The sequence below is a fragment of the Podarcis tiliguerta genome, assembly GCF_965153285.1.
Source record: "Podarcis tiliguerta genome assembly, chromosome: 16".
Classification (NCBI taxonomy): domain Eukaryota; kingdom Metazoa; phylum Chordata; class Lepidosauria; order Squamata; family Lacertidae; genus Podarcis; species Podarcis tiliguerta.
In genome coordinates, this window is record NC_139549.1 from 39,261,094 (window position 1) to 39,286,537 (window position 25,444).

At 44.5% G+C, this 25,444-nt stretch overlaps 1 protein-coding gene and 1 long non-coding RNA gene across 13 annotated transcripts in view; one reads left to right on the forward strand and one right to left on the reverse strand.

Annotated features, from left to right (window-relative positions):
• The window catches only part of LOC310666937, a 288,749-nt gene that overhangs the window by 218,598 nt on the left and 44,707 nt on the right, over positions 1-25,444 (reverse strand). The gene's annotated exons all lie outside the window — the stretch shown is intronic.
• PITPNM2 (phosphatidylinositol transfer protein membrane associated 2) overlaps positions 1-25,444 on the forward strand; it is a 210,676-nt gene that overhangs the window by 128,961 nt on the left and 56,271 nt on the right. For 11 of the 12 annotated variants that reach the window (XM_083418121.1, XM_083418119.1, XM_083418112.1 and 8 more), the window contains 5 exons: positions 7,847-8,061; positions 10,099-10,220; positions 13,347-13,580; positions 14,554-14,880; positions 21,211-21,306. In XM_083418121.1, the coding sequence (XP_083274247.1) occupies positions 7,847-8,061; positions 10,099-10,220; positions 13,347-13,580; positions 14,554-14,880; positions 21,211-21,306 (994 nt within the window). Of the gene's footprint in view, positions 1-4,221; positions 4,239-7,846; positions 8,062-10,098; positions 10,221-13,346; positions 13,581-14,553; positions 14,881-21,210; positions 21,307-25,444 lie in introns of those variants that run through there. The other variant, XM_083418122.1, reaches the window with a different exon arrangement.

The following is a 25,444-nucleotide window of genomic DNA, read 5'->3' on the forward strand; positions in this document are numbered from 1 at the left end:
CTCAGGGGCACCTGCCCCTCCCCCAGTTTTCTAGGCCTCAATAATATTCCATGATGATGTGTACACACTGTGAAATGTGCTCATGTCACTCTCACACACCTCGTGGTGTGCTCACACCGTCACATTACATGTGCATGCACAGCATGCAGCGCCTGCCCCCTCAATCACGGGGGCAAGCCAGCACACCTGGCTGCCATATTCACTTAGTTGAAAGGCCAACACAATGAGAAAGCAGCTGAAAATACATAGGCAGGGACTGAGGCTGGGTACCATGCAGAAGCAGCAGCTTTTGAAGCAGCTGGCTACTAGCAGACTTTCTAAGTGACAGAGCTGAGCCTTGTTGGCAACAGCTGGCAATTTGAGGAAGGGAGACAGGTAGGAAACTGGCAGCCCAGAGGTCAATGCTAACAGGCTTTGTATGAACAGTACTATCATACCTTGTGTTACAGACACTTCAGGTTGCGTGTTTTTGGGTTGCACACCGCGCCGGACCCGGAAGTACCAGAATGGGTTACTTCTGGGTTTTGGCGCTCGTGCATGTGCAGAACCACTGAATCACAACCTGCGCATGCGCAGATGCAGCGCTGCTGGTTGCGAATGCTGCCTCTCGCACGGGTCATGTTCGCAACCCGAGCATCCACTGTACATTTAAAGCACATCCCCTTCCACAAAGAATCCTGGAAATGGTAGTTTACCTATCACAGAGCTATAATTCCCAGGACCCTTAAACTACAGGCTTATATGGCAAGGAGGTTACTTCAAATGTGCTTTAAATGTATGATGTGTATGCAGGCATTATGAATTCTTTCTGCTCTGAGGGAAAGATAGTGGTCTCTCCCTTTGCCTACTAGCTAACTCTCTTCCATTGGAATCAACAAGGCTGTAAAAAGTTTTTGATCTTTGGATTGACATCTTGCTCAGGGGCATCTTGCCCACAGAGGCAAGTGGCGCGGGATGCCAGGGCGGCACGTTCTGGAGGGTGGCAGGTAAGAGGCAGAGGCTGGACATGGTGCTTCCTAGCATCAGTTCGCTGCCCTCACCCATCTCTGCCATGCCGCGCCGAAGCAGCGCCGTGCCCGGAGCCTCCGCCTGCTGTGGCCACCGCGGCACGGGCGCCAGGGAAGAGGCGGAGGCTGGGCACAGCACCTCCCGGCATCAGCTCGCCACCCTTGCCTGCCTCGCTGAAGCAGCGCCGCACCCAAAGCCTCCGCCTCTTCCCCACTGGAGGAGCCGCCCTCCAGCCGCTGCCTGCCTCCTCCAGCCCCGCAAAGCTGCTGGCAGCGCTGTAAAAAGGTCAGCAACTCTGGGAAACGGGAGCGGGCGGGAGGAATCTTTGCACTACGGCGCCGGATCTACTTAAGACGGCCCTGACCTTGCCTATGATTCTTGCACCGCAAGGACTTTCTTAGCAAACAGCCTTTATGTTGTTGTGACTTGGGTATTTATAAGCAACAGGTTTTATTTCGTATATTGCTGTCAGACTTTGGATTATATATCGGTGCAAGGCTGCAAGCCTTTCATTTGAAGCAAAATATATCTCAGCGATCCATGGAAACAAAAGTGCTGAGCTGATTGTAAATGTTGTCTAACTTGACTACCTTTGAAAGGTTGCTCTGTACGCTGTAATCCACAGTAAACGGGAGAACAATTGTTTTCATCTGGTTTAAAAATCTAGACAAATGCCTGGCTCAGCTATTATCTCCCCGGGTTTGTGCAGCTCTCTTTTCTTACTACATTTAAGTGCATTTTAATCCTAGGTTTCCCAAGTGACTTCCCTTCCCCTTTCATTTCTCCCTTACTTTGTCTTTTGATTGTAAGCCTGCAAACAAAGCTAGCGTTTCCATTTTACAGGGTAGTTCAGGTTTCCTGATTTTATTCTCCATCAGCCCTGTGAGGTAGGTTTAGGTTTGATATAGTGACCAGCGAGATTCATAGCTGAGAAGGGATTGAACCCAGACTTCTCTATTCCAATAAACAATATCTTCTAACATGTATTCCTCTTTATCTCCCCTCCCCCCGAATACATTTCAAATCTGCAACAACATGCAATCATTCCACCCATAATGATATAAATGCAGCTGTTTTCAGAAGTGTCCTTAACCAGTTTGATGAAACCACAAAAATGTGGTGGTTGTGTGGAAAGAGCCACCTGTTTCTTTCAAAGCTGGTTCTCTGCCTATATTTGCCACTGTTGATTCTTCTTTTAACCGCTACAATCAAATGTCTATAATTTATTGTTTTCCAACACCATTAGCTATATTCCAGCAGCTGTGGTAGTTTAGAGGTTCAAACTCAGCCTAATTTAATAAAAGTAACAATATATTATTTATTTATTATAAACTACAAAGGTATGATAAAGCTAATACTATACTTCAATTTATTAGTGCTCCATTAAGATTTACATTTGTTGTAATAAGGTTACTGTCTCTTTAGTTGACAGTTGCAAAGGTTTGCATAAGGCTACCAGATAAAACTTAGTTCCTGATCCTATTTAATTTAAAAGCCAATTACCTTTAGTCCCTTTTCCCAGTTAATCTTGGGGAAATGACTGCAACACGTTATATGTGGCACTGTCTCTGAAGATGGTTCAGAAATATCAGGTGCAGCAGACTTGGGCCGCCAGGCTACTCACCGGGCAAGATGGTTTAAGCATATAATGCCAATCCTGGCCCGACTGCATAGGCTGCTAGTTAGTTTCTGGGCTCAATTCAAAGTGCTGGTTTTGATCTATAAAGCCTTAAACGACTCAGGACCTCAAGGACTGCCTCTTGCCATATGAACTACGGCAGTCCCTGTGATCATCATCTGAGGCTCTTCTTTATGTATCTCCCCCATGAGAGGTCCATTTTCGTCCCAAAATTGGGACGCTAGGAGGGGCATGCCTTCTGGTCCAGCACTTTTGCGATCGTCAGCAGAGTTGTGCCAGAGCGCTGGACCAGAAGACGCCCCTGCTGATGATTGCCAGAGCGCTGGACTGGAAGGCACTCTGACACTCGTCAGCAGGGTCATGCCAGATCTGGTGCAATCCTGCTGACTTGTGCCAGAGTGCCAGAGCATATTTTGGTCCAGTGCAAATAATGGGACATTCCAGGATCCAAACAGAAGCCAGGATGAGCTTCTGTGATCTGGAGTGCCCTGCTTAAAATGAGACATTTGGTGGGTATGGAGGTCCAGGGGATGGCAACATGAGAACGGGCCTTTTCTGCAGTGGCTCCCCACTTGTGGAATGCTCTCCCCAGGGAGGTTCGGCTGACACCTTTGTTGCATATCTTTAGGTGACAGGCGAAAACATTCCACAGGCTCCCAAACACAGAACATCTCCAATAAAGTCATATTTGTGAGAGAATTTGGAAGTGCTTGTTACAGAATACCCGGGGAAGTTATTATACCTTACTAAATCTCTTTACAGAAAGTATGTCACATAAAAGTAAAGGTTGGCCCTTAAGAAAATTTCCAAAATTCAGACAACCAAAATGTCACAAAACAGTGTGCAAGTATTTGAGTTCTACTGTGTGGAAACATCCTGGAAAGCTGTAATTGGCAGCCATATAAATTCTTTATTGTGCTCCTGCAATATACCAGAATAACAGGGGCCATTAGAACCCCCTTAGTGACTTGTCTATTTAATTGGGGTTCCCTCATTGACCTGCATATTTAGCTGGAGGAAAGGCTGAAGTGGATCCAAAAGACTATGGCTCAATCTGTTTTTGCTCAGCTGTTTGTGGCTTTTCATTTTCTGTTGTGAAGAGCTGGTGATACCAACAGGGATGCGTGATGCTTCAATGACATTCACCAGAATTGTTTTTCCATAACTGCTTACATGAGGTCATGTGCTATGTCCCATTCCATGTTTATTCCCAGAGATTTATTTTAATAAGAGCCTTTAAGTAACTGCCATTCTTGCTAATCATAGCGCATCTGCTCCTCTGGGTTCCCCGTTACAAGTAATTTAATGCTATTATTTTGGCCAGGATAGATCTGTGTCACCATCTGCCCTAGAAATCTTTTGATGGGCACTGGGAGGATGACTGGATTTTCCCTTATAATTAGAGTAGGTAGGCACGATAAAAAATTAGATGTAACTCACCTCTAACATTTCCAAACTGGATTTGCAGGTTGATGAAACCTTTGTCCTCAGGATGTTTCAAGAAGGGACACATTCTCTTGTCTCTTAACTTTGTGCTAGCTTTCTGTCTTTTTTATCACCATGAAGGGTCAACAGGAGTGGCAGAGCCAAGGTATGTATCCACCTGTAAGGGCTCAATTTGTAGGAAAGCTGCCTTCGCCCTAGAAGCAAGAGAGGGCAACGCCACATACAACCCATGTCTTCCTCTAGATGGGGCAACATCTGATGGCAGCAGCTAGAGATGCCAGGACTCAGTTATGGATTATGGTGAATTTTAGGGAGCAACTTGACATAACATGAGAGAACCATGATTAGGGTTCTTATGGTGGTGGTGCTTTAAATTCATAGTAGCTGGTGGAATCATAGATCACAGTACTGAAAGGGGTGTGACTTCATTATTTTCCATGAAACATTTTTCCAATTAAAAGCCAGCCTCCCAGCACTATGTGCTCCATGGAAGTAAACTTACAGATACTATGCTAGGGTTACCAGACATCCCCATTTCCCGGGAACAGTCCCTTGATTTGCAAATCTGTCACTGGACAAATTCCATCCCCAGAATGTCCCTGGATTTCATTAATTGTCCCCGGGAAACGTGACAGCGGCAGCAGAGGTGGAGCAAGGCAAGTGCAGTGTGCTCTGGGTGCCATCCTGATGAGGGTGACACTCGTTGTGTCGCGTGCTGTTGCCCCCGTACTCCCAGCTGGAGGAGGGAGGCAGGCAGGAGACAGGATGAACTGCGCGGGGCTTTACCGGCACCGCTGGCAAAGCGGAGCTCAGCCCCCTTCCCCCAGGCTCGTGGTATATTTGGGAGTCTGGTGTACAGCCGGGGTACACTTGATGATCCCACTGATCTCGATCCGAGCCAGGCAGAGTCTGGGAGTTCTATCTTCACCATCAGAAGGCTCTTCTTTTTTTTATTTTTTGCCTCCTCCTCTTCTGCCTGCAGCAGCTGCCGATTGGCACCTCCTGAATCCCAAAGACAGATGCGTTCTGGGCAGTTTCTGTCTTCCATGACTCTTTTAAAAAATGTCAGAAGAGAGTATGCAGGGAGATTGGGTGGTGGAGTAAGCCCCACACCCTCCGTGCAAGTTGCAGAAGGGAAACAGAAGTTGGCTGGCACTGCTGCGTAAAGTCTTGGTTTGCTGGGAGGGGAGCTTGCACTCTGAAACCCCAGCTGCAAGCATTCTGGCCTGCTGGAAATAAGTAAAATTAATCTTGGATCCCGAAAAGGGCTTTGGAAACAGAGTGCGTAGGTTAGAGGAAGTTGTCTGGGAATTTGGGGTTCTGGGGTTTCTCAAGAGTGGGGAGATACCTCTGCAGAGTACATGTGACCTTGTGGTTAGTGCAAGGGCACCTTATCATCCATTGTTCAGGAAGTAGCAGTGGGGTGAGAAGGGGACAGCTCTGCAGAACTGGAGCAGAATCCTCAATTCAGGAGGGCATAATGGGTAGGAATGGGCGCAGCAATAAAACTGCTGGCACGTTTGCAAAGCTAAGCAGGGTCTGGTATGGTTTCACATTGGATGGGGGACCTTGTATTGAGATTCCTGCATTGCAGAGGGTTAAACTAGATGACCCTCAGGGGTCCCTTCCAACTCTAGAATTATGCGATTCTTTTATCATGAGATGAGTGTGACTGGAAAAAAATATGTGTATAACTGTGTATTCTGAGAAAACAGAGAATACCCATGAGAGGGCCTCTTGGGAAGGAGCTCAGGGCTCTGCTAGCAACTTATGTGGATGGATGTCAGTGTAATATCTGTGGGAGGAGGCAATTGTGAATTTTAGCAATAAAAAACATAGTATACTTTTATATGTCAAATCAGCAGAATTTCCATTTCACAGCTATCCAGCCGTTCTACAAAAGCCAACTCAAGCTGAAATTGTTGTGTTGGTGGAAGCAGTGCCATAACTACTGGAGGAGAGTGGCTAGCTGGGTTTTTTGCCCCAGATGAAGCCTCGGGGGGGGGGCACCATTCAGGTCCCCTGCCTATGTGTGTATGTACACAAATGTGTGTGCCAAACTGGGTCTTTGACCCAGGTGAAATAAAGTCTGCATTCGCCTCTGGATGGAAGCAGTGCTTCTAAATGACAGGAATATAATATTACACCAGGGCAAAACTTCTAAGGGCCTGTCCATAGCTCGACTTAATGTGGATTGTGAACCTCTTGTGACTCCATTAATTATGGATAATAAAGCATGAATTTTTTTTTAAAAGGGTCCCCGGATCTATTGAAAAAAATCTGGTAACAATATACTTTGCAGATATGTGTAATTTCACCTCCCAGCTCCCCCAGCTCTACAGTCACTATCTGAATGGATGCTTTAAAAAAGAAATATCCACTCATCTGGGACTCCAGGTGGGTGGCCGTTGCCGCATGGCGCATGGTGCAGCTGTGGTGGGTCCATGGAGGCCACCATCTTCTGTCAGGCCCGCAGGTGAGGGCAGGCAGTGCCCACTCAGCCATCTGTGAGCAGCCCACCCCCAGCCTATTTAAGGGTCTGTTATCCTGGGATTTTCCACCCACCCAGTCTTTAGGGGCCCACTTGGGGGGGAAGCTGGCAAATTGCCTATGGACCTTGCTGTGGTTTATTCGGTCACCGTATTCAGGGCCAGGGAGGAATTTTCTCCTGCAAGCAAATTAGCTGCCTTGCAGGTTTTCACCTACCTCATAGCAACCATCACAACTTGGGTGGATAAGGCACTAGGGTGGATCTTTAGTCACAAGGGTACCCTGTTAGAGGAGTCCAGGAGGGGTGACTTTGTCTGGGAGTCCCAACGGTGGCCTGTGCAGGATCGTGGCATCCAATCCATGTTGGAGGCGACTCCCCAGCACAGGTTTGATCCCACCAGGTTCCTATCAGGTAGCAGGTGGGCTGCCAGATGCCCAATGCCTTAGCCAAACCTACTCTTTCCTGTAACCAATAAAGTTGTAGCCTAATTCAACCCAACACCAGTCTCCTGTGTCATTCTTGGGGCTCTCCCTTCACCTGACATGGCCATTATGTGCCTGTGCCGGCAAAACCCTGGGAGACAAGAGATCACCAATATCTCAGGTAGTTTCTCCCTTATTCAGCCACCCCTTTGGCACCTGAGATTTCATGAGGCAGCACATTGTAGCCTATCTTTGCAGCCCTAAGAGCTAGAAATTTGCATTCTTAAGGAAAATAGCCCCAGAAATCAGAACTGCCAGAGCTCTTTAACAATCAATCCTTCTTCTCAGGGTACTCTGGAAACACTAACATTTTGAGGGCAATAGGGATCTCCTGACTCCACCCCCTCCCCAAAAGGTCCCACCACTTTTGCAGGACATGAATGGTCATTTTAAAATGTGGAGAAGCAATATTCAACCTTACTCTAATGCACACACATTTACCCATAAACAAAAAACAAACAAACCCAGATCCTCGCCCCAAGGAGCTTACAATGTTGGCAATGGAAAGAGAACAGAGATGGTCAAAAGTAGGACTAACAGTGGATGGGTGTGAACAAATACAGTTACAGTATGTATAACTAAATGCTTGTTGCAGGTGGGGATGAAGATGGAGGCAGGCGAGGAGGCGCAACTAAACCAAGAGGTCTGCCTTGGTGATATGGCTAACTAAGCAGCTCTGAAGATCTTGATTTACCACTGTGGTACCTGATGGCAGGTCTCGATTGATTCAGCAAGAGGCAATGTTGAATCTGCTCACCCTGTTTTATTTTGTAATTTCAGAAAAAGAGCCGAGAAGAGACATGTGGTGAAGGCAGTGGTGTAGAGATTTTGGAAAACAGACCATATACCGATGGTCCTGGTGGCAATGGGCAGTATACCCACAAAGTATACCATATTGGTATGCATATCCCCAGTTGGTTTCGGTCTATACTGCCAAAGGCAGCTTTAAGAGTTGAGGAGGAGTCATGGAATGCGTATCCTTATACAAGGACAAGGTACTACCTCTTATAAGAGCTTTTCATTTCTGTAGCTCACTTAACAGTTGACATTGGCTTGTATTAACAACAGCTCTATGTGGTAGATAGGCCACGGAAAGTCCCATTTTGTAAAATGGAGATATGAAGATAACAGGTAAAACAAACACCCTCCTTGTTGTTGTTTTAATTAACCTTCACCACACATGGATCCAAGGGCATGTGCACGTGCTGATATTTTGCTCATGCTAAAGGAGTTGTCTAACTTTGCCACAGGTAGCAGTGGTGCCTGAGAATGAGGGTAGAACTTCAATTTTTTGCATTTTAATGAGAAATTATCTAATTTGCACTTCTCAAACCAATGTGTGATTCAAAAGTCAATTGTTCTTCGAAATTCTCACTTCTATTAATTTTGTTGTGCAGTTCTCTACCAAATATTGTGTACAAAATGCTCCTTTGGGGAAAAGTGTGCAGAAAAGTATATGCATTAATTAAAGTAGTATATTGTCTAAAATAAAGTAGTATATTACTATAATATAAAGCCTTATATTAGAGGAAATTGATTGCAAAAATGTATATATTAGTCAAAACTGCAGAAATTTGTATACTAAAATATATTCCCTCTAAAATGCTGATGAAATTTCAGGAGGATTTCCTTTGAAAATTACTGTGGAATTGAAAATTACTGTGGAAATGTGGAGAACTGAATTTAACATTGTGGAGTGGGGGAAGAAGCCTGGAAAAAAATGAGAAGCTGAGAGAAACCAATCCCTAGTGGTGCCTTTGCATGCCATCTCTTGAACCAGCATAGTTATTTATTTTTAGGTATTTTTAGTTTAGAGAAAAGGGATGGTATTCAATACTAGTCATACACAGAATTAAACTCACTGAATGGGCATGACTAACTTAGGTTCATTCACTTCAGTGGGCCTATCTGAGTAGGGCTTAGTTGCATACAACCCAAGATGAGTAAGAGGAGACATGACATAAAATATTCAGTGGATAGAGAAAAGTTTTTATCCCTCTCCCATAACATTAGAACTCATAGACATCAAATGAAGCTGAATGTTTGGAAGATTCCAGACAGACACAACAAAGTACACAGCTCCAACTTGGATGATCTTTAAAAGAGAATTTAGTCAGATCCATGGAGGAGAAGGCTATGATATGCCTCCACTGACAATATGCCTAGATGGACCACTGGGCTGATCCAGCACTCTCATCTTACCTTTTTGTTTTAAGTATTTATAACCTTCAGAAGAAGCGACGCGGGTGGCACTGTGGTCTAAACCACAGAGCCTAGGGCTTGTTGATTGGAAGGTTGGCAGTTTGAATCCCTGCGATGGGGGTGAGCTCCGGTTGTTCGGTCCCAGCTCCTGCCTACCTAGCAGTTCAAAAGCACATTAAGTGCAAGTAGATAAATAGATACCGCTCTGGCGGGAAGGTAAACAGCGTTTCCGTGCACTGCTCTGATTCGCCAGAAGTGGCTTAGTCACGCTGGCCGTGTGAGCTGGAAGCTGTCTGCAGACAAATGCCGGTTCCCTCGGCCTATGGAACGAGATGAACGCGCAACCCCAGAATCTTCCGCGACTGGACCTAACGGTTGGGGTACCTTTACCTTTAACCTTCAAAAGACAGGTTCTAAATACTTCAAGCAACTAACAAAATTGTGGTTCAAGAGATGGCATGCAAAGGCACTGCTGCCTGTGGCAAATTTAGGTGAATCCTTTGCAACTTCTTTTGATGGCTCTCATGTCCTTTAGCGGTGGGCCACCTCCTCTTCCAGAAGAGGAAACAGTCATATCTCAGAGTCAGCATTTGCAGGGCAGCAAGACTGACTGTTTTTTTGCCAAGTTAGCAAACGCTGGATGTTCATCTTATGAAAACTAAGATGCTAATGAAATCTATGCTACACTATAAGTCATTGAGGCTCCCCCCCCCTCTCTTCTGGAAGAAAAGCACCTGTATTTATGTGGGTGTTCAAATTCTTTTTTGAAGGAAGCACTTTGGTGTGAAGAAGCTTTAGGTTAAGCTTCCCTGATGCTATTTCTTTCTCAGGTATACGTGCCCATTTGTGGAGAAATTCTCTATTGATATTGAAACCTATTACATATCTGACTCAGGAGAGCAAGCCAACGTCTTCAACCTTTCCCCTGCAGAGAAAAGGCAGACCATTCTTGGTGAGTATTTTCTTCCCACTCCCAATCTTTCATTCTGCCTAACAGTTGCTTGTGTGTGCATGTAAACAACTATAGTGTTAATTATTTGTATGGTGAGCCCTTTATATGTTTGAAGATGGCTAGTTCCTCTCAGTCTCTCCTTTTCCAGACTCAGCATACCCAACTCCCTCAACCATTCCTCATAAGACTTGCTTTTCAGACCCTTTATCATCTTGGTTGCCCTCCTCTGCACATGGTCCAGCTTGTCAATATTCTTCTTAAATTGTGGCTCCCAGAACTGGACACAGGACTCCAGGTGTGGTCTGAGCAAGGCAGAATAGGGCAGGAGTATGACTTCCGTTGAATGGGATGCTAGAATTCTGTTGATGCGGCCTAGAATAGCATTAGCCTTTTTTGCTGCTGCATCATACTCTTGACTCATGTTAAGTGTGTGATCTACTAAGACCCCTGGATCCTTTTCATATGTACTACTGATAAGCCAGATGTTTAATATTTGTGCAGCTGATTCTTCCTGACTAAATGACCTTAATTTTGTCCCTATTGAAATACATTTTGTTAGTGTGGGCCCAGTTCTCCAATCTATTAAGGAGAAGCTCATCTTGAATTCTGTCTTCTGTTGCATTAGCTACCCCTCCCAGTTTGGTGTCATCTGCAAAATTGATGAGCATTCCTTCAATTCCTTCATATAAGTTGTTTATTTTTTAAAAAAGAAATGAGCAGCAATGGGCCTAGGATGGAACCCTGCCGTTTTTATGTGTTTGACTCATGAAGTTCTATTTTTATATGGAATATATGGATAAAATGCAAAAGAATACTTTCCAAAAATGTGTTTATTAGGATAAATAGCATTAAAATGCTGAAGAATTTGGATTGATGAGGAGTGCTCAGGAGGGCCAGGGACAGAGGTCAGGGAACTGCATTCATCCCCTAAGCCTGAGGTTTCTCATCCCTAGATTGAGCAATTGTTTAACTCAGTGCAGGGCATATTATAGTGCCAATGTGCATGGTGCTTTAGCATATGCAAAAAGCAAGCTGCTGCCTTGAGGGGCATACACATCAAATTCTACAGTGGAAAGTTGGGAGATAGATGGAAATGCCGAGAGAGAGGATGAGGTGACAGGGAATAAACATGTTTGTCACCATCTGAATGTTAATGTTCCCCCTCTGGACATTCACTGTGTGCCATCCATACATATCAAAGTCATATTCCTCATTACTAGGTGACAAAGGTACCATGCTTGAGTGTCAGAACACAGATTTGGGAACTAGGGAATATGCACTTCATCTCTGGGCTCTTTCTTAAGGATTGCATTCTGGACCACCAAGAAAATAGAGTGAAGCTGGTGTTTGTTCCTGGGCCTCAAACACATGGTGTGTGAGTGTGCTGGAGACAGCAGATATCTTAATTAGTTTTGGCTGCAGTCTCTGCCACACCAAGACCAGAACTTGCTGGCTGAGGCAGAGAGGAAGCACAGGGTCTGGTGATGTCAGTGAACTGCTTTGACTTGTCCAGCGTCAATATTTGGGAGGGCTGGTGCTTTTGCTTGGAGACTTGTAAATCCTCCTGGCACCCCTGAACTGTATCTCAATCCTTAAAACATTTCTGCACATAATCAGGCAAAAGCTTGCCTTGAGGGATAGTGTTTGAACAGCCAGTACTCACCCAAATTTCATTCCCTCTGTTTCCAAAGTTCTGAAGTGAGTGTGGAGCCTCACCATCCACACAGAAGCAGGCTTCAGGGAAGCCCAAGATTATGGCAAAGGCGAGTCTCTGGAGCCAACTTATTGACTGCATCTCATTGTAAAGAACACCAGATTAGCACTAGTGTAGCAATAACACCTCAGTCGTCCATGCACAGTTGATGGTGATGGATGTGTCATTCGGAACCCACAGACCAGTTAATTCTCTGAGAAAATTAACTGAAATGCTGAGACGTTTTTCAACCTGAATTTTAAATGTACCCCTGACACCAGTTTCTGCATAAAGGTTTATTTAAGAGGATAGTTAATTAGTTCTACTACATTTGTATGAAACCTCTTCCCTTTGTTTAAGTGTTTGTTAAATAACTCTCAAGGCTTAAAAAGGCAGAAAATGTGAGCTGCAGGAAGACTGTGGTGGAGCATTAGCAAACAAAACAGTGTGTCTGCACTGTCTGTGGGGCTGCCAGCTGCTTTGTGTCTAATGCAGAAAATTTAGATGCTTCCCTTCCTTCCTTCTGTTAAATCAGGCATGAGGGAACCTGTTGAACTCCCATCCTCCCTGACCATTGGCTGTGATGGCTGGGGCTGATGAGAATTGGAGTCTAGTAATAGCTGAAGGACCAAGGGTTATCCACACCTACAGTAAATAATAAAGTCATATTCACACTGTACATTTAAGGTACTCTTATACCACTTTAACAGTCATTACTTCCCACAAAGAAGCAGTTCCTAAGCTGTTCTATACAACCTTCACCAACCTGATGCCTTCCAGATATTTTGGACTCCATCTCTCACCAGCCCCAACCAGCATCCTCAAAGGTCAGGAACAACATCTGGAGAGCACCAAGTTGGGGACAGCTGATGTAGCCAATACTACAGTAGATGGATCAATAGTCTGGCTAAGGCAGCTTCTGATACTTCTAAATCCTAAATTTCAACCTGCTGTTAATGTCCTACAAGTCCTGACCTATATGAATGATTCTTGGTGCACATTAACAACAACATGTTGTTTTCGGTCTGCTTGACCTTCATACTGTAGAAACTTGTGGAACTCCAGTTCAAATTGTCTGTGTTCTACAACCACATTAGAAAATGGTCAATTTATATTGATGTAGCCAATATATTTGTTCTATGATTTAAACATCTGAGACATAGCATTTTTCAGAAGAGATGTTGTGGTCAAATCGTACAGAGAATTCTCTGATTGCCTGCTTCACACACACACACACACATCTGGAGTAAAGTTTCTCTTTGAGACTTCTTCAGAGAAAGGAAACGCCAGCCTCTGACTCACTTGTGTAAAGTGTTTAAATACCAGTTGTTTAAGTCTAAACAGTTATCAAAATAAAACAAAGCTTTGATGAAATTATGTTTAGAGTTCCATGCACTTCAATGTTTTTGTTTAAACTACTTTTCTGGACTTAGATCCCATTGATATTGTTAAAGATCCCATCCCTCCACACGAATACAAATCAGAAGAAGATCCAAAGCTATATAAATCAGTGAAGACCACAAGGGGTCCTCTGTCAGAAGACTGGATCAAAGAGCACAAGAACAACCCTGGGAGATACCCTATGATGTGTGCATACAAGCTGTGCAAGGTGGAATTCAGATATTGGGGGATGCAGTCTAAAATTGAGCGCTTCATTCATGATGTTGGTAAGTTTTTAACTCCTTGAGCTCTGCTCAGCATATTTGCTACTGGCTCAGCCATTAAGAGGCTGACATTATGGAAGAATCTTGAAAAGCTGCCTGGGGCTGATGGGAATTGAACTCAATTTGGAGGGCCACAGGGTTTCTTTTGTCCCTGGGCTCACCCATAGACCACACCTTCCTACCAAAGGCTGGTGTTAGGAGGGTGCTGGCAGGGCTTGGCCCCAGAGCCAGACCAGAGCTAAGCCCAAGAACAAAGTTCCAGTTAAATCTGCATGAACTGATTCAGGGCATGATCTGAAGGCACATGACATGGCAGTCTTGTGGAAACTAAGCAGTTCTGGGTCTGGTCAGTGCTTGGATGGGAGAATGCAAAGACTGGCCAAATACATTTTGCTGCCTGAGATTAAAGATAAGTTGAAACACACACCCATTCCACATACAGCCAGGCTAGCAATTTAACTTTATTTCAACATTGGTGATAAGACACCTTTGTCCACCACACCTGAGGGCAGCATCTAGCTTACACATACAAGGCAGGCTCTGGCTTCCAACACATTTCCGCTGCCCCACACACCCCAGCACTGGGAGTGGCCGTCTCACTCTGCCTAATGGTAGGGCCAGCCCTGGAGACTGCATTGCAACTTTATGTCCTCAAATACATCAGAGAGTCCTTGCAGAACCCCAGCGGGGGAAAGCCAAGGCTAGAACTCCAGGCCATATGTTGAGCAGAGGTCTAGCTTACCAGAATGTTATGGAGGCATTCAAGATTTATTAAGAAAAACATAAACCTTCCTAAGTCCAGAATTCCAGGAGAGGAGATCTGGGTGTGTACAGGAATCAGTGTCCAAGTGTAGCACTGAAGCTTTTGTTGATCAACAATGGGTTGAAATGTGGTGACGCCCCCTAATGTGTGTTCTTATTAGCTAGATCAGTGGCCTGCTGAAAATTTTTCTGTCTCCCTGTCCCCAACCCCAAGGCTTGCGGAAGGTGATGGTTCGGGCCCACAGGCAAGCTTGGTGCTGGCAGGATGAATGGTACGGGCTTACCATTGAGGACATCCGGCAGCTGGAAAAGGAGGCACAACTGATGCTGGCACAGAAGATGGCCCAGTTCAGCTGCAATGAGAGCGAGCTGGAGCAGCACCTTCCCAAAGAACCTCTGGATGAGAATGACACGGAAACAAAGGCCATATCTCCATCCACCGAGGCGGTGGACACTGCTAGCAATATCGGTGAAGCCTTGCCGGGGAGAGTGCTGACCAAGCAGTGGTCGACGTCTTCCAAGTCCTCTTCAAAAAGAGGAGGTGAGTCACACCCACCTGGTCAGTTTCAAAAGGAACAGAGTATGTGGCTGACAACTTCTGAAGGTTGATGTACAGAGTCATAGCATTTGGTTGTGGCATAAAGCTGAAAGAGTGATGCAGTGCAGTGCCACAGCACCTGCTTGTGTGTTGTGGTGGGTGGGGTGCTAGAAGCTGTCACACTCCAGCCTCTATACATCACCAAAATGAGCCGAGGGCCACCACCGGCTAGTTCCCTCTCTGTAAGGTGTTAATGGCTGGTTTCGTGCTAGAGGAAGCATTATGGAATCGTCCTGCCTATTACAGTTCCTTCCCTCCAAATCCCTCAGCATTGATTTGTATGTTCATTTCTCCCTGGTGTGTGCTTTGTTGTGAAACTTCATTGGTTGGAGAACTTCATCGAAAAATTCAGATAAGTGCAAATTATGTAGAATGGCTGTGTTTCAGTTTTCATATTGTTTGGAAAGTACAGATTTGATAAATTTGGCTTTAAATGAAAACTGAATCAGTTTCTCCCAATCACTAATTGCTAGCCACTCACCCCCTCAAATTACTGCAGTTTGTTGGGAAGCAATTGACTTCAGTGGAGATATGCTTTGTATAGCGACCCTGGAAGAGATAGGATTTGATCCCACAATTCCAAGATCCAAGCCCAGCTCGGATGAAACCAATAGGCCATGCTCTCCAAAGTACACCTGCTTCTGAGGACCCAGATAGGACACTTGCTTTAACCAAGTCTAGGTTTATCCCAACCCAAAATGAACATTCTTGCATTCCTTCAAACAGTGAATGAAAGACGTTTCCATGTGGACATGCCACAGGAATAGCCCTCGTAGAGCATAGCAGGCATTCCTGAGAGAGTTTCCTTTTAGTTCGGTAGAAGCTGATTCTATTCTGAAGAAATGTTATACTCCCTGACTGACATCAGTATGAATTCTTTATAGCTTTACAACCTAGAGGTGTTTCTTTCCTTTGAAAAGCTGCAGGCCAAGAAAATGTTCCAGCGGGTCAGGTTCCCTTCTTTGTTGGTGTTCTTTTCCAGCCATCCTTCATTGTGAGACAGTAGTGGATTTGGGTCGTCGTCGTCGTTGTCCCCCCCGTCCCCCCCGATATGGACTGTATAATAGAGCTATCATGGTCTATAGTGTACAGTTGGTTCTTCTGCCTATCTGCTAAAGATCTGGTCAAACAAATCTTTTAAACACTGCAAAAAACCGTATGAAGGAGGAGCATAACAGGGTGAGTGTCCAGACTGTGGACAATCATGGCACTGAATCAGGGGTGGGGAACCTGTGGCCCTCCAGATGTCATTGGACACCAGTTCTCATTAGTCACAGTTCAGAATGCAGGAAAAAATAATTCAGGAAGAATTTAAAGTTGATCCTATAACATCTGCACTTTCTGAAACAATATACAAACTGAAAAACACCTATCCTTCAACATTCACACTGTAATTCCCCAAACAATGTTCAAAAAAGTCATATATTAGAGGACAGTTGTGCATGAAAATGAAGATATTATTTGAAATAACATTCAAAAATGCATTATATTGGGGGAAATTGCTTGCAAAAACATGTCCATTAGTCAGAATTGCATATAAAAATGTGTTTATTAGGAGGGTTTTGGACTAAAATGCTGAGGAATTTTTAGGAGGAATTTAAAAAAAAAGAATTTGCAAATTGTAGAGAACTGGATTTGAGACTGTGAAAATGAGACACCGAGAAAACCAAAATGTACAGATCCTTAGTCCCAGCCATCATGGCCAATGGTGAGGGATGATAACCTAACAATATCTGGAGAGTCACAAGTTTCTCATACTTGCTCTATAGCTATCACTTTTTGAAACCACCAGTCTTTTTCCCCACCACTAGAACACAGAGGAATCCCGATATGCCAAGTGCTTCTTTTAGGGTTACTTTGTTTTGTCAGCCAAAGTCAATTTGTTTGTCTAAAGAGGTGTCCCTGGTTAGTCAGGCAACTGACGTTAATGTTTTCAAGATTATTTTGCATTCCAGTACTTATAAAAACTGTAGGTGGCAAGCGCTGTCAAAGAAGGGGCATTCTGTGATATGAGACATAATGGGGAATGCCTCTTCTAAGATGTGATGACCATAAAACTAAAATATACTTCTTATCACAAAGGACATTAGAAGAGCCCTGCTGGATCCGGCCAAGGGCCCATCTAGTCCAGTCCTCTCTTCTCACAGTGTCCAACCAGGTGCCCATGGGAAGACTGAATGCAAGCAGAAACGGAGGGCAACAGCTCTAGGCTTTCTTTAGGACTGCTGTGTGTCCCCCCCCTTATGTGCAAATGTATGCAGATTTAATCAATTAATTGATTAACCTACTAATATGATTCATCAGCTAAGATTACTTTAATTGTGTGACAGCCATAGCTTCATGGCATCAGGGTTTTGTCAGGGCACGTTCTCTATCTGGCAAGAGGAGCAGGGTTGTACCCTGGAAAGTGTGGGTGATGGGTAGGAGCGATAGAAATGCTTAGCGATTTACCAGGCATGGAAACTTCTGCTGTGGCATGACTGCCTCAGGCGATGTGCTTTTCCTGGCCATGTGCTTGTCTAATGTGAAATGCTAGACATAAAACAAGCGACACTCATCCAAGAAGCTCTATTATTGCTTGGATCCTTTAACCCCCTATTTTGGAGCTCTTTGGAATCCAGTGACCATAGCAAAGGTACCGCACCATGTTTATAATTAAGGTGTTTCCACTATCAACACCCCCCCAATTTTCTCTCCAAGGATTATAAATTAATAAAATGGAGCTCAAACTGTGTTGCAAACCTGGTCTTGCAAGGGAGCATTTCTCTGCTCACTGGAGGGGGGAAAGAGACGATTTAAAGATGAGATAGGATCCTGAGTCAACTGGAGCCTTCTCCCATTCCAGTGTGTGATTGGAATGAATCCTCCCTTAGAGAAGACCATACTAATCTACGGTGGATTTGTGGGACAACTTTTCTTCCACTGCCTCATCATATCACCCTGATTTGGAACAAAGAGCTGTTGTTTTGCTCTTGGGATGCTTCTCTGTGCTTAGTTCTAGAATGGGGGGGGGGGAGTTATTTGTTCCATTCCACTTTTAAAATCAGTTTTAGGTTAGTGCTCCTGATACACAGATCTTTGTGCACCACAGAGGACTGCAGTTGCACACAAGGGCCGCTGCACATTCATCTGTGGTGCTGAGTCCAGGAACAACACATTTAAAAGGTGGAGCTCTGGCTTAGCATTTTTGAGAAGCACTGGCTTTGGTACCCAGCGGTCGGTCATTTTCCACAGTTGCATGCATGCAGAAAGCTGCATGAAATCTCATATGCACAGAGCAGGATGTTCACTACAGGACTGTCCTGCCAACCCACTCCTGCAAAGGCCCAGCCATCCTCCACCTGACTCTTGGCAGAGCTAAGCCATGAGCATATCCAGCACACCCCTCTGCATCGTGGCCTTGTTGCTAGCCAGGCGCCCCCATCAGACTGGATCTGGCTAGTGAGAGAAACGAACTGCAGTGAGTCAAGTTAGGGGAGCACATCATGAGAGTCTTTTTAATCTCCTCCTCATCTTTTTTAGAAGATGGCCACACATTTGCATGCATGGCCACCAAGGGAGCTGCTCCTCAAGTTTCCTGCTGATACAGATGAGATGAAAGCGGCTTCTTTTGTCTCCTGCATGAGGGCTCGTTCAGTCTTCTGCTGTGTAAGCGAGACCCCTGGTGTAAGCGGGGACCCTTGTCGCACGCACGCCTGTATTATTATCTGTTCTATTTTTAGCAGCTGTTATGCGAGGGCCTTTGACGTCAGTCCAGTGTGGTTTAGCTGTGTGCTGTCAATCACTTGGCTCCCTTATTCCTAAAGGAATGGGGTGGAATAGTCAGGGGTGACAGAGTGAATGCTGAAGCCATAATTAGCTACGCAGTTGATCCAGTGGCAGGGTGGGAGTGTTACAGCAGTGGCCTTTCCACATGACAATTAGTAAAAGTAGAATCCAAAGCCATTGGAACTAGACAGAGGGCCTTCTCAGTAGTGGCGCCCGCACTGTGGAACTCCCTCCCATCAGCTGTCAAGGAAATAAGCAGCTATCCTATTTTTAAAAGTCATCTGAAGGCAGCCCTGTTTAGGGAAGTTTTTAATTTTTAATGTTGTATTGTTTTTAACACTCGATTGGGAGCCGCCCAGAGTGGCTGGGGAAACTCAGCCAGATGGGCGGGGTATAAATAATAATAATAATAATTAATTAATAATAATAAGCACGTGTGGCTGCCTTCTGGTGGTACAATAATAAATGGGTTTTTCTTGCTGGTATGTCATTTAACGCGAACCACTACATGTCTTCTGGGTGGCTCCATGTGAGTTTAATACGCTAAAAGCTATTTGGCTGCCTTTATTAGATTATATGTGGTTGTAGCATTTAGTGTGGATTCTCTAGTGTCTGTTACCCAGCAGTGCCAACCTTCACTAAGTGGGGATAAAGGAAAAGGGGAACAAAACCAGGGTTTCCTCAGGGGAGTGCTGAGGTCAGATAAGGGCTCTGGCGAAATGTCCAGCAGCACAATAGCACTGCTATCCTTGGGGCCAAACTATAAGTGTTATGTCAATAGGGGTGAATGAGAAATTCTGTGTTGTTTGCATTTTAATCAGAAATAATCTAATCTGTCCTTCTCGGATTAATATGCAAACCAAAACATAGCTATCGTTCAAAATTTGCTCTTCTCTGAATTTTGCAATGCAGTTCTCCAACTAAATAGTATGTATAAAACTGCAAATATTGGGGGGGGGTGGATTTAAAATGTTCATATTAGTGCAAATAACATACAGAAATGCTTTATATTAGGTCAAATTGCTTGCAAAAGTGTGTATTGGTCAAAACAGTGTAAAAAAAATTGTACGTTGGGAGAAATTCACATTAAAATGCTGAAGAATTCACAAATTGCTGCAGAGATTTGGAGAACTGAATTTAACTATGGAAGCATCAGAAACTAGGAAAGTGAAACTGAAAGATTTCTCAATATTCCTACAAGCCAGTGCTTGCTTTTTATTTTTATTACTCCTGATGGGTTTGGAGTTGGTTTGTTTATTTTGGTGGTGGTTTTTATTGAAAGCTGTCTCAGAGGTAGCCATCAGGAGGAGGAATAGGAGAAGCTAGCCCTTTCCTTCCTTCCATTTGTCCACTCAAAACCACACTCAGGCTGGTTCCGTCCCTGCAGGGGGAAAGTTATAGGACTCCCACAGAGAGGGTAATTTTGAGTGGACTGACAGCAGAACGCAGTTAAGCTTTCTTTAACCACTGGTGCTGCCCACTGCTCTTCTGGTCCCGATTGTAGCAGCCAAATTTGCCTTTCCATAAAACAGCTAACTGCCAGGGGTGGAGCACAACTAAGTAGCACCCAAGATGTCAGGGGCAGTGCAAGAGAATTCTCAGTTTGCTTCTTCTGTTTTAATTGGACCACTAGGAATGCTTTGCCTGAGGAGAGTTTTCAAAATCCTGGAGCAGAAACACTCCATGGTGGCCAGTGAGCACTTTTCATGGGTAGCACAAACTGCACAGCAACCCCCACAGAGGTCACTTTAAGTTGCACATGCCTGTTCATCTCTTTTGCATCTCACTGTGTGGAGAAACCACCTTGCCTTTTGCCACTAAAATGTGGTGATTCAAAGAGAGTGCTCTTCACCTGGTTGCATGCCACTACCAACAAACAGCTTGGTTCATAGAGGCAACTGCCACAGAAAGCCATAAAATACGGCCTCAATCAAGACTCAACAGCTGGAGTTTAAAGTGTAAATACTTTGACATGTGGTCTAACATCAGTCCCAGCATTGCCCTTTCCTTTCTCTCCTTCTGTCTTTTTATTTTTAAATATTCAGTGTGAGGAAGAGTCTTTTGTGACTCAAAAGCTTGCAGATACCATTGTGAATATCTGCTTTCCTGATAAAAGATATTTCTTTTGCGGTCCTTGTGATTTTTGAGGAGAAGACTATGTATAATCAGGCAGCTTCCTTTTTTTAATTGCAAACCTGTAAAACAGAAATGATTTTACACATCCTTCCGATGCTTATAAATAGCTGCTCTTTGGAAACAGCAGCGGAGGCTTGCAGACTGCTGTGGCGTCTCGGCGATGGGGTTTAAGAATCATAAACTATGCAGGACTCAGGGAGGAAAGTTTGATATCACACTGGCATCATTGGGTCTGCTGTGTGCCCCACTTAGGGGACACATTTCCACCAAGACCACCGAAGTGTGCTTCTACCACAGAGGGCATGACAGGACCTCCCTTGCTTTTTCCTGAGCATCGCTGATTGCACAAATCCATTCTGTTTCTCCTAGCAAGCCCCTCGCGCCATAGCATATCGGAGTGGAGAATGCAGAGCATTGCAAGAGATTCAGACGAGAGCTCCGACGACGAATTCTTTGATGCACACGGTAGGTGGGGCATAGAAAGAGCAGCTGCTAAGCTGTGTTAACGGGTGTGTGAGTGCCATGGTGTACATGTGCAGCCATTTGCATGAGAGAGAAGCTGTCCTTTCTCTGATGAAGCTGTGTCACTTCAGCATCGCTCCAGATGGAAGGCCTGGACTTTCCTCACTCCACCCTTTCTATGTTATTGTGGACACTTTTCAAGTTCATCCAGATGCATCTTCTGAGTGTAGACATGCATTTGTTTACTAGCTGAAGTGACCCATTCATCCGCACCCCCTTTTCCCACCCCTGGTGGTAAAAATATAGTAAGAAAATTTTTAATCATTAACGATTTGCTGCCCGTTAATGGTGCCCCAAAGTCTGTTCCCTGAAGTGAGTTAATCTACCATACCTAATGATTTACCCTAGCTTTGATGTGCCTGCAGCCTATGAAACACTATGTTTCCCTGGGAGTGATAGTGTGGGGAAGGGAGGAAGGAGGGTATGCAGCAAGACAGACAGACAGATAAGGTGTGGCTGTAATAAACAGCTTGTCTGCTTCAGTGTAATTTGATGTCACCTTGTTGTTGTTGGCTTAGATAGATGACAATAAATATTATTTTTTAGAGATAGTGTTGTCCGGTATAGTCATTAGACTATTTGGAGCAGGAAGGCATGGATTCAGATCTCCTCAGTTAGGTGGCCTTGGATCAATTGCTGTCTCTCCTCCTTAGCATCACTTTCTTTGTAAAAGTGCCTGAAACAGTGGCTGCTGTACAATAACAGTTAAAAACTATAAGACCCTGCCAGGAAGCTTGCAGTCTGAAAGTGTCAGCCGAAGCATGCCTCTTAGAATTGTCCTAAGGATACAAAAGATAACCCCATAGATTCCTACTGAAGCTCTTCGGAACAATAAGGGCTGGATCTAGACACATCAAAGAAGCGTTTCAGTAAAATGTGTTGTAAATTCAAACAGGGAAAACAGGTACTGTAGAGAAAAATGGGGCTCCTCATCGCCATCTGATGGCACAATGTTGTATCGCACATACAACACATATAAATCACAATCTAGTTGAGTCCAAGGTATAAGTATAAAAGTGTAAACCAAATGCAGTTCAATAAGTTGGGTTGTTATATAGCTTTCATATTTTGTTGATTCATATTGACTGAAGGGTTGTTGTTGTTTTACATTCTTTACCTGCTTTTGGATGAAGGTTGTCTCCTAAACACCTGTTTTCCCCAAGGTACTTCCAAACCAGCCCCACTGCCACAAAGTGCAATGATGGCAACCAGCTTAGCTGGCTTTAATAATGGAAATACAGTAGATTGTTTCTGGTGAATCAGTTGCTCATTTGGATTCTCCATCTGAGAGAGGCTCAGAGGATGGTGGCAAGGGAGAGAGCCTTTCAGTTGCGGCTCCTCACCTGTGGAATGCTCTTCCCGTTGAGGTCTGCCTGGCATCTTCCTTGTCATCTTTTCAACACCAGATAAAGACTTATATTTTTTCCAGGTTTTTGATAGACTAAGATGCTGATACTTGCATGCTACCAAAGCTTCTTGTAGCTGTTATGGAGGATGTTGTTGTTCTGTTTTTATGCTATAAATGTATTTATATTTAAGTTTTTAATGTGTTGTAAGTCACTTGGAGACCTTCAGGTAACAAGCAACTAAAAGGTCTTATTATTGTTACTGTTCTTCTTCTTGTTGTTGTTGTTGTTATTCAGAGACAGTGTGTCACTGAATACCAGATGCTGGAGAACAACAGCAGGAGAATGCTGTTGCCTTCATGCGCTGCTTCTAGTCTTTGCAGAGGCATTTGATGGGTCCTTGGGTGAAAGAGGTTGCCAGAATGCATGGCCCTTTGGTTTGAACCAATAGGACTCCTCTGGTGTTTTTCTGTTCACTGCTCTGCAAGCACTGCATTTGTCTTTGCCCTAAGATGTCCCTGGATGAAGTCCACCACTTTTCTATACTTGAGTATTGAGTGGGATTCTTGAGAGCAGGGAAGTCTTGTTTTTGAGTTTCTACCCTTCAGAACTTCTTGATCATGATACAGCAGGCACATCTCTTGAACTAGCAAAACTGAACTAACGAGAGCCTCTTCAGAGCCTCTTCGGTGAAACCACATATCATTGCTCAACAGCATTCTCATGTCGAGACAACTGATTATCCTAATGTTTTGGACTCCTCCACCTCAACCGTTTGGATAAATGTAATTGTAATTTATATTTGCAAGGGAACATTCTATGTTCTAATTGGTCTGGAATACTTCCAGAATGTTCAGATAATCATAGGTTTAGTATAGCACTATAGTGACACAGAGTAACGTTCTTATTTCTGTTCTGTCAACCACTTTTTTCACTTGAAAATGCTTTACAGATTTTAACAGCCTGATCCCATGCATATTTACCTGGAAGTAAGCCCTGCTGAATTCAGTGGAACTCCTCAGCAATTGTGCATGGGATTTTGCTTTTTTAAAAAATATCCCAGGCACTCTTGATAGGTACATTGAAGGAAGCTTTTCAGTTCTATACTAGAGGGAGAAGTGGCATCTGTCCTCTTTGTTGCTGCTCTCAAAAGCAGAGGGGCCCTGTTCTCAGTGCATGGGCCATGTTTATTCCCATTTGAGGTGATTTGAGATTGAGATGTTGGAGGAATGTGAGTGACTTGCCTGTGACTGCCCAGCATTGAATTGGCTCGGACGTAATCCTCAGTATTTCTCCAAAAGTTGTGAAATAGCTTCATCTGCTCCCTAGCTAATGTAACGTAAACACTGAAAAAGGCTCTCTCCCACCCAGCCTCCCTCTCTTTAACCCAGCTACCCACTCTTCCTCCAACCCCCCTCCCTGTGGAACCCACTTCCTGGCCAGTGGCAGCAGCACCCCAGTCACAGGGAGAAGGAACAAGAGAGGTCTTGCTGAATATACGGTAGTTTTGTGGTTTAAAATCCAAACCAGAGAAGAATTCAGGGTTCCTAATGCAGAACTCTTCTTTGAGATGAGCATTACAAGCCGTGGAAATACATGTAACATGCTGAAGGCTGTCTTGTGACTTCTCACACCCTGTATAGAAGAAGGCAGTGTTCTTGAACTTTGGTTCCCCCAGTTGTTGCTGGGTTACAATAACCATCATCTCCATCCAGCTTAGCCAATTTTCAGGGATGATGAAAATTGTAGTCCAACAACATCAGGGGACCCAAGGTTGAACAACAATGGGATATGGATTTGAACATGGTTCCTGCATTCTGCAACATGTCGTTGACATAATAATAGTGCATTAAAAAAAAGGTAAAGGACCCCTGACAGTTAAGTCCAGCCAAGAACAACTCTGGGGTTGCGGTGCTCATCTCGCTTTACTGGCCGAGGGAGCCAGCGTACAGCTTCTGGGTCATGTGGCCAGCATGACTAAGCCGCTTCTGGCAAAACCAGAGCAGCGCACGGAAATGCCGTTTACCTTCCCGCCGGAGCGGTACCTATTTATCTATTTGCACTTTGGCGTGCTTTCGAATTGCTAGGTTGGCAGGAGCTGGGACTGAGCAACAGGAGCTCACCCCGTCACGGGGATTCGAATCGCCGACCTTCCGATCAGCAAGCGCTAGGCTCAGTGGTTTAGAGACCACAACACCACCCGCTTCCCTTATAGTGCATTAGTGGTAGATTTATACTAGACTGTCTACACATCATTCTGCTTTATTAGTTATTCTGCAAAGTTTCCTCAATTTTATTGCATTATTACTTTTTGGAGGGACACTCTTGCACTATGTGTGGTGTGGGGATGGGATGGAACACCTGGGGTATGAAAAGTTACAGGATTCCAGTAGGAAGGCATACACTTAGTGCAAACCAAACAGTAAGCCCACCCCAAAACTTTTGCAGGTGCAAACAGTATTGACAGTGAGATTATGCATAACTGTCTCAATACCTTCACGAGCACAAATGATCATGAAAGCACAATATGAAGGATGTATCGAGGGGGCCCAAGTGGATGTAGATTAACATGGGCTTGAGGGGAGGGGTGCATTTAAAACCACCTTTCCTCCCTTAAGTGTAGGCTGTCACAGCAATGACAGGTATAGGAGCCTGATAGTTTATATTTCCTGCACATTCCCCTATGCAGATCATAACAGCCATTGTATTTCATAAAGTGACTCTAATTTTAAACC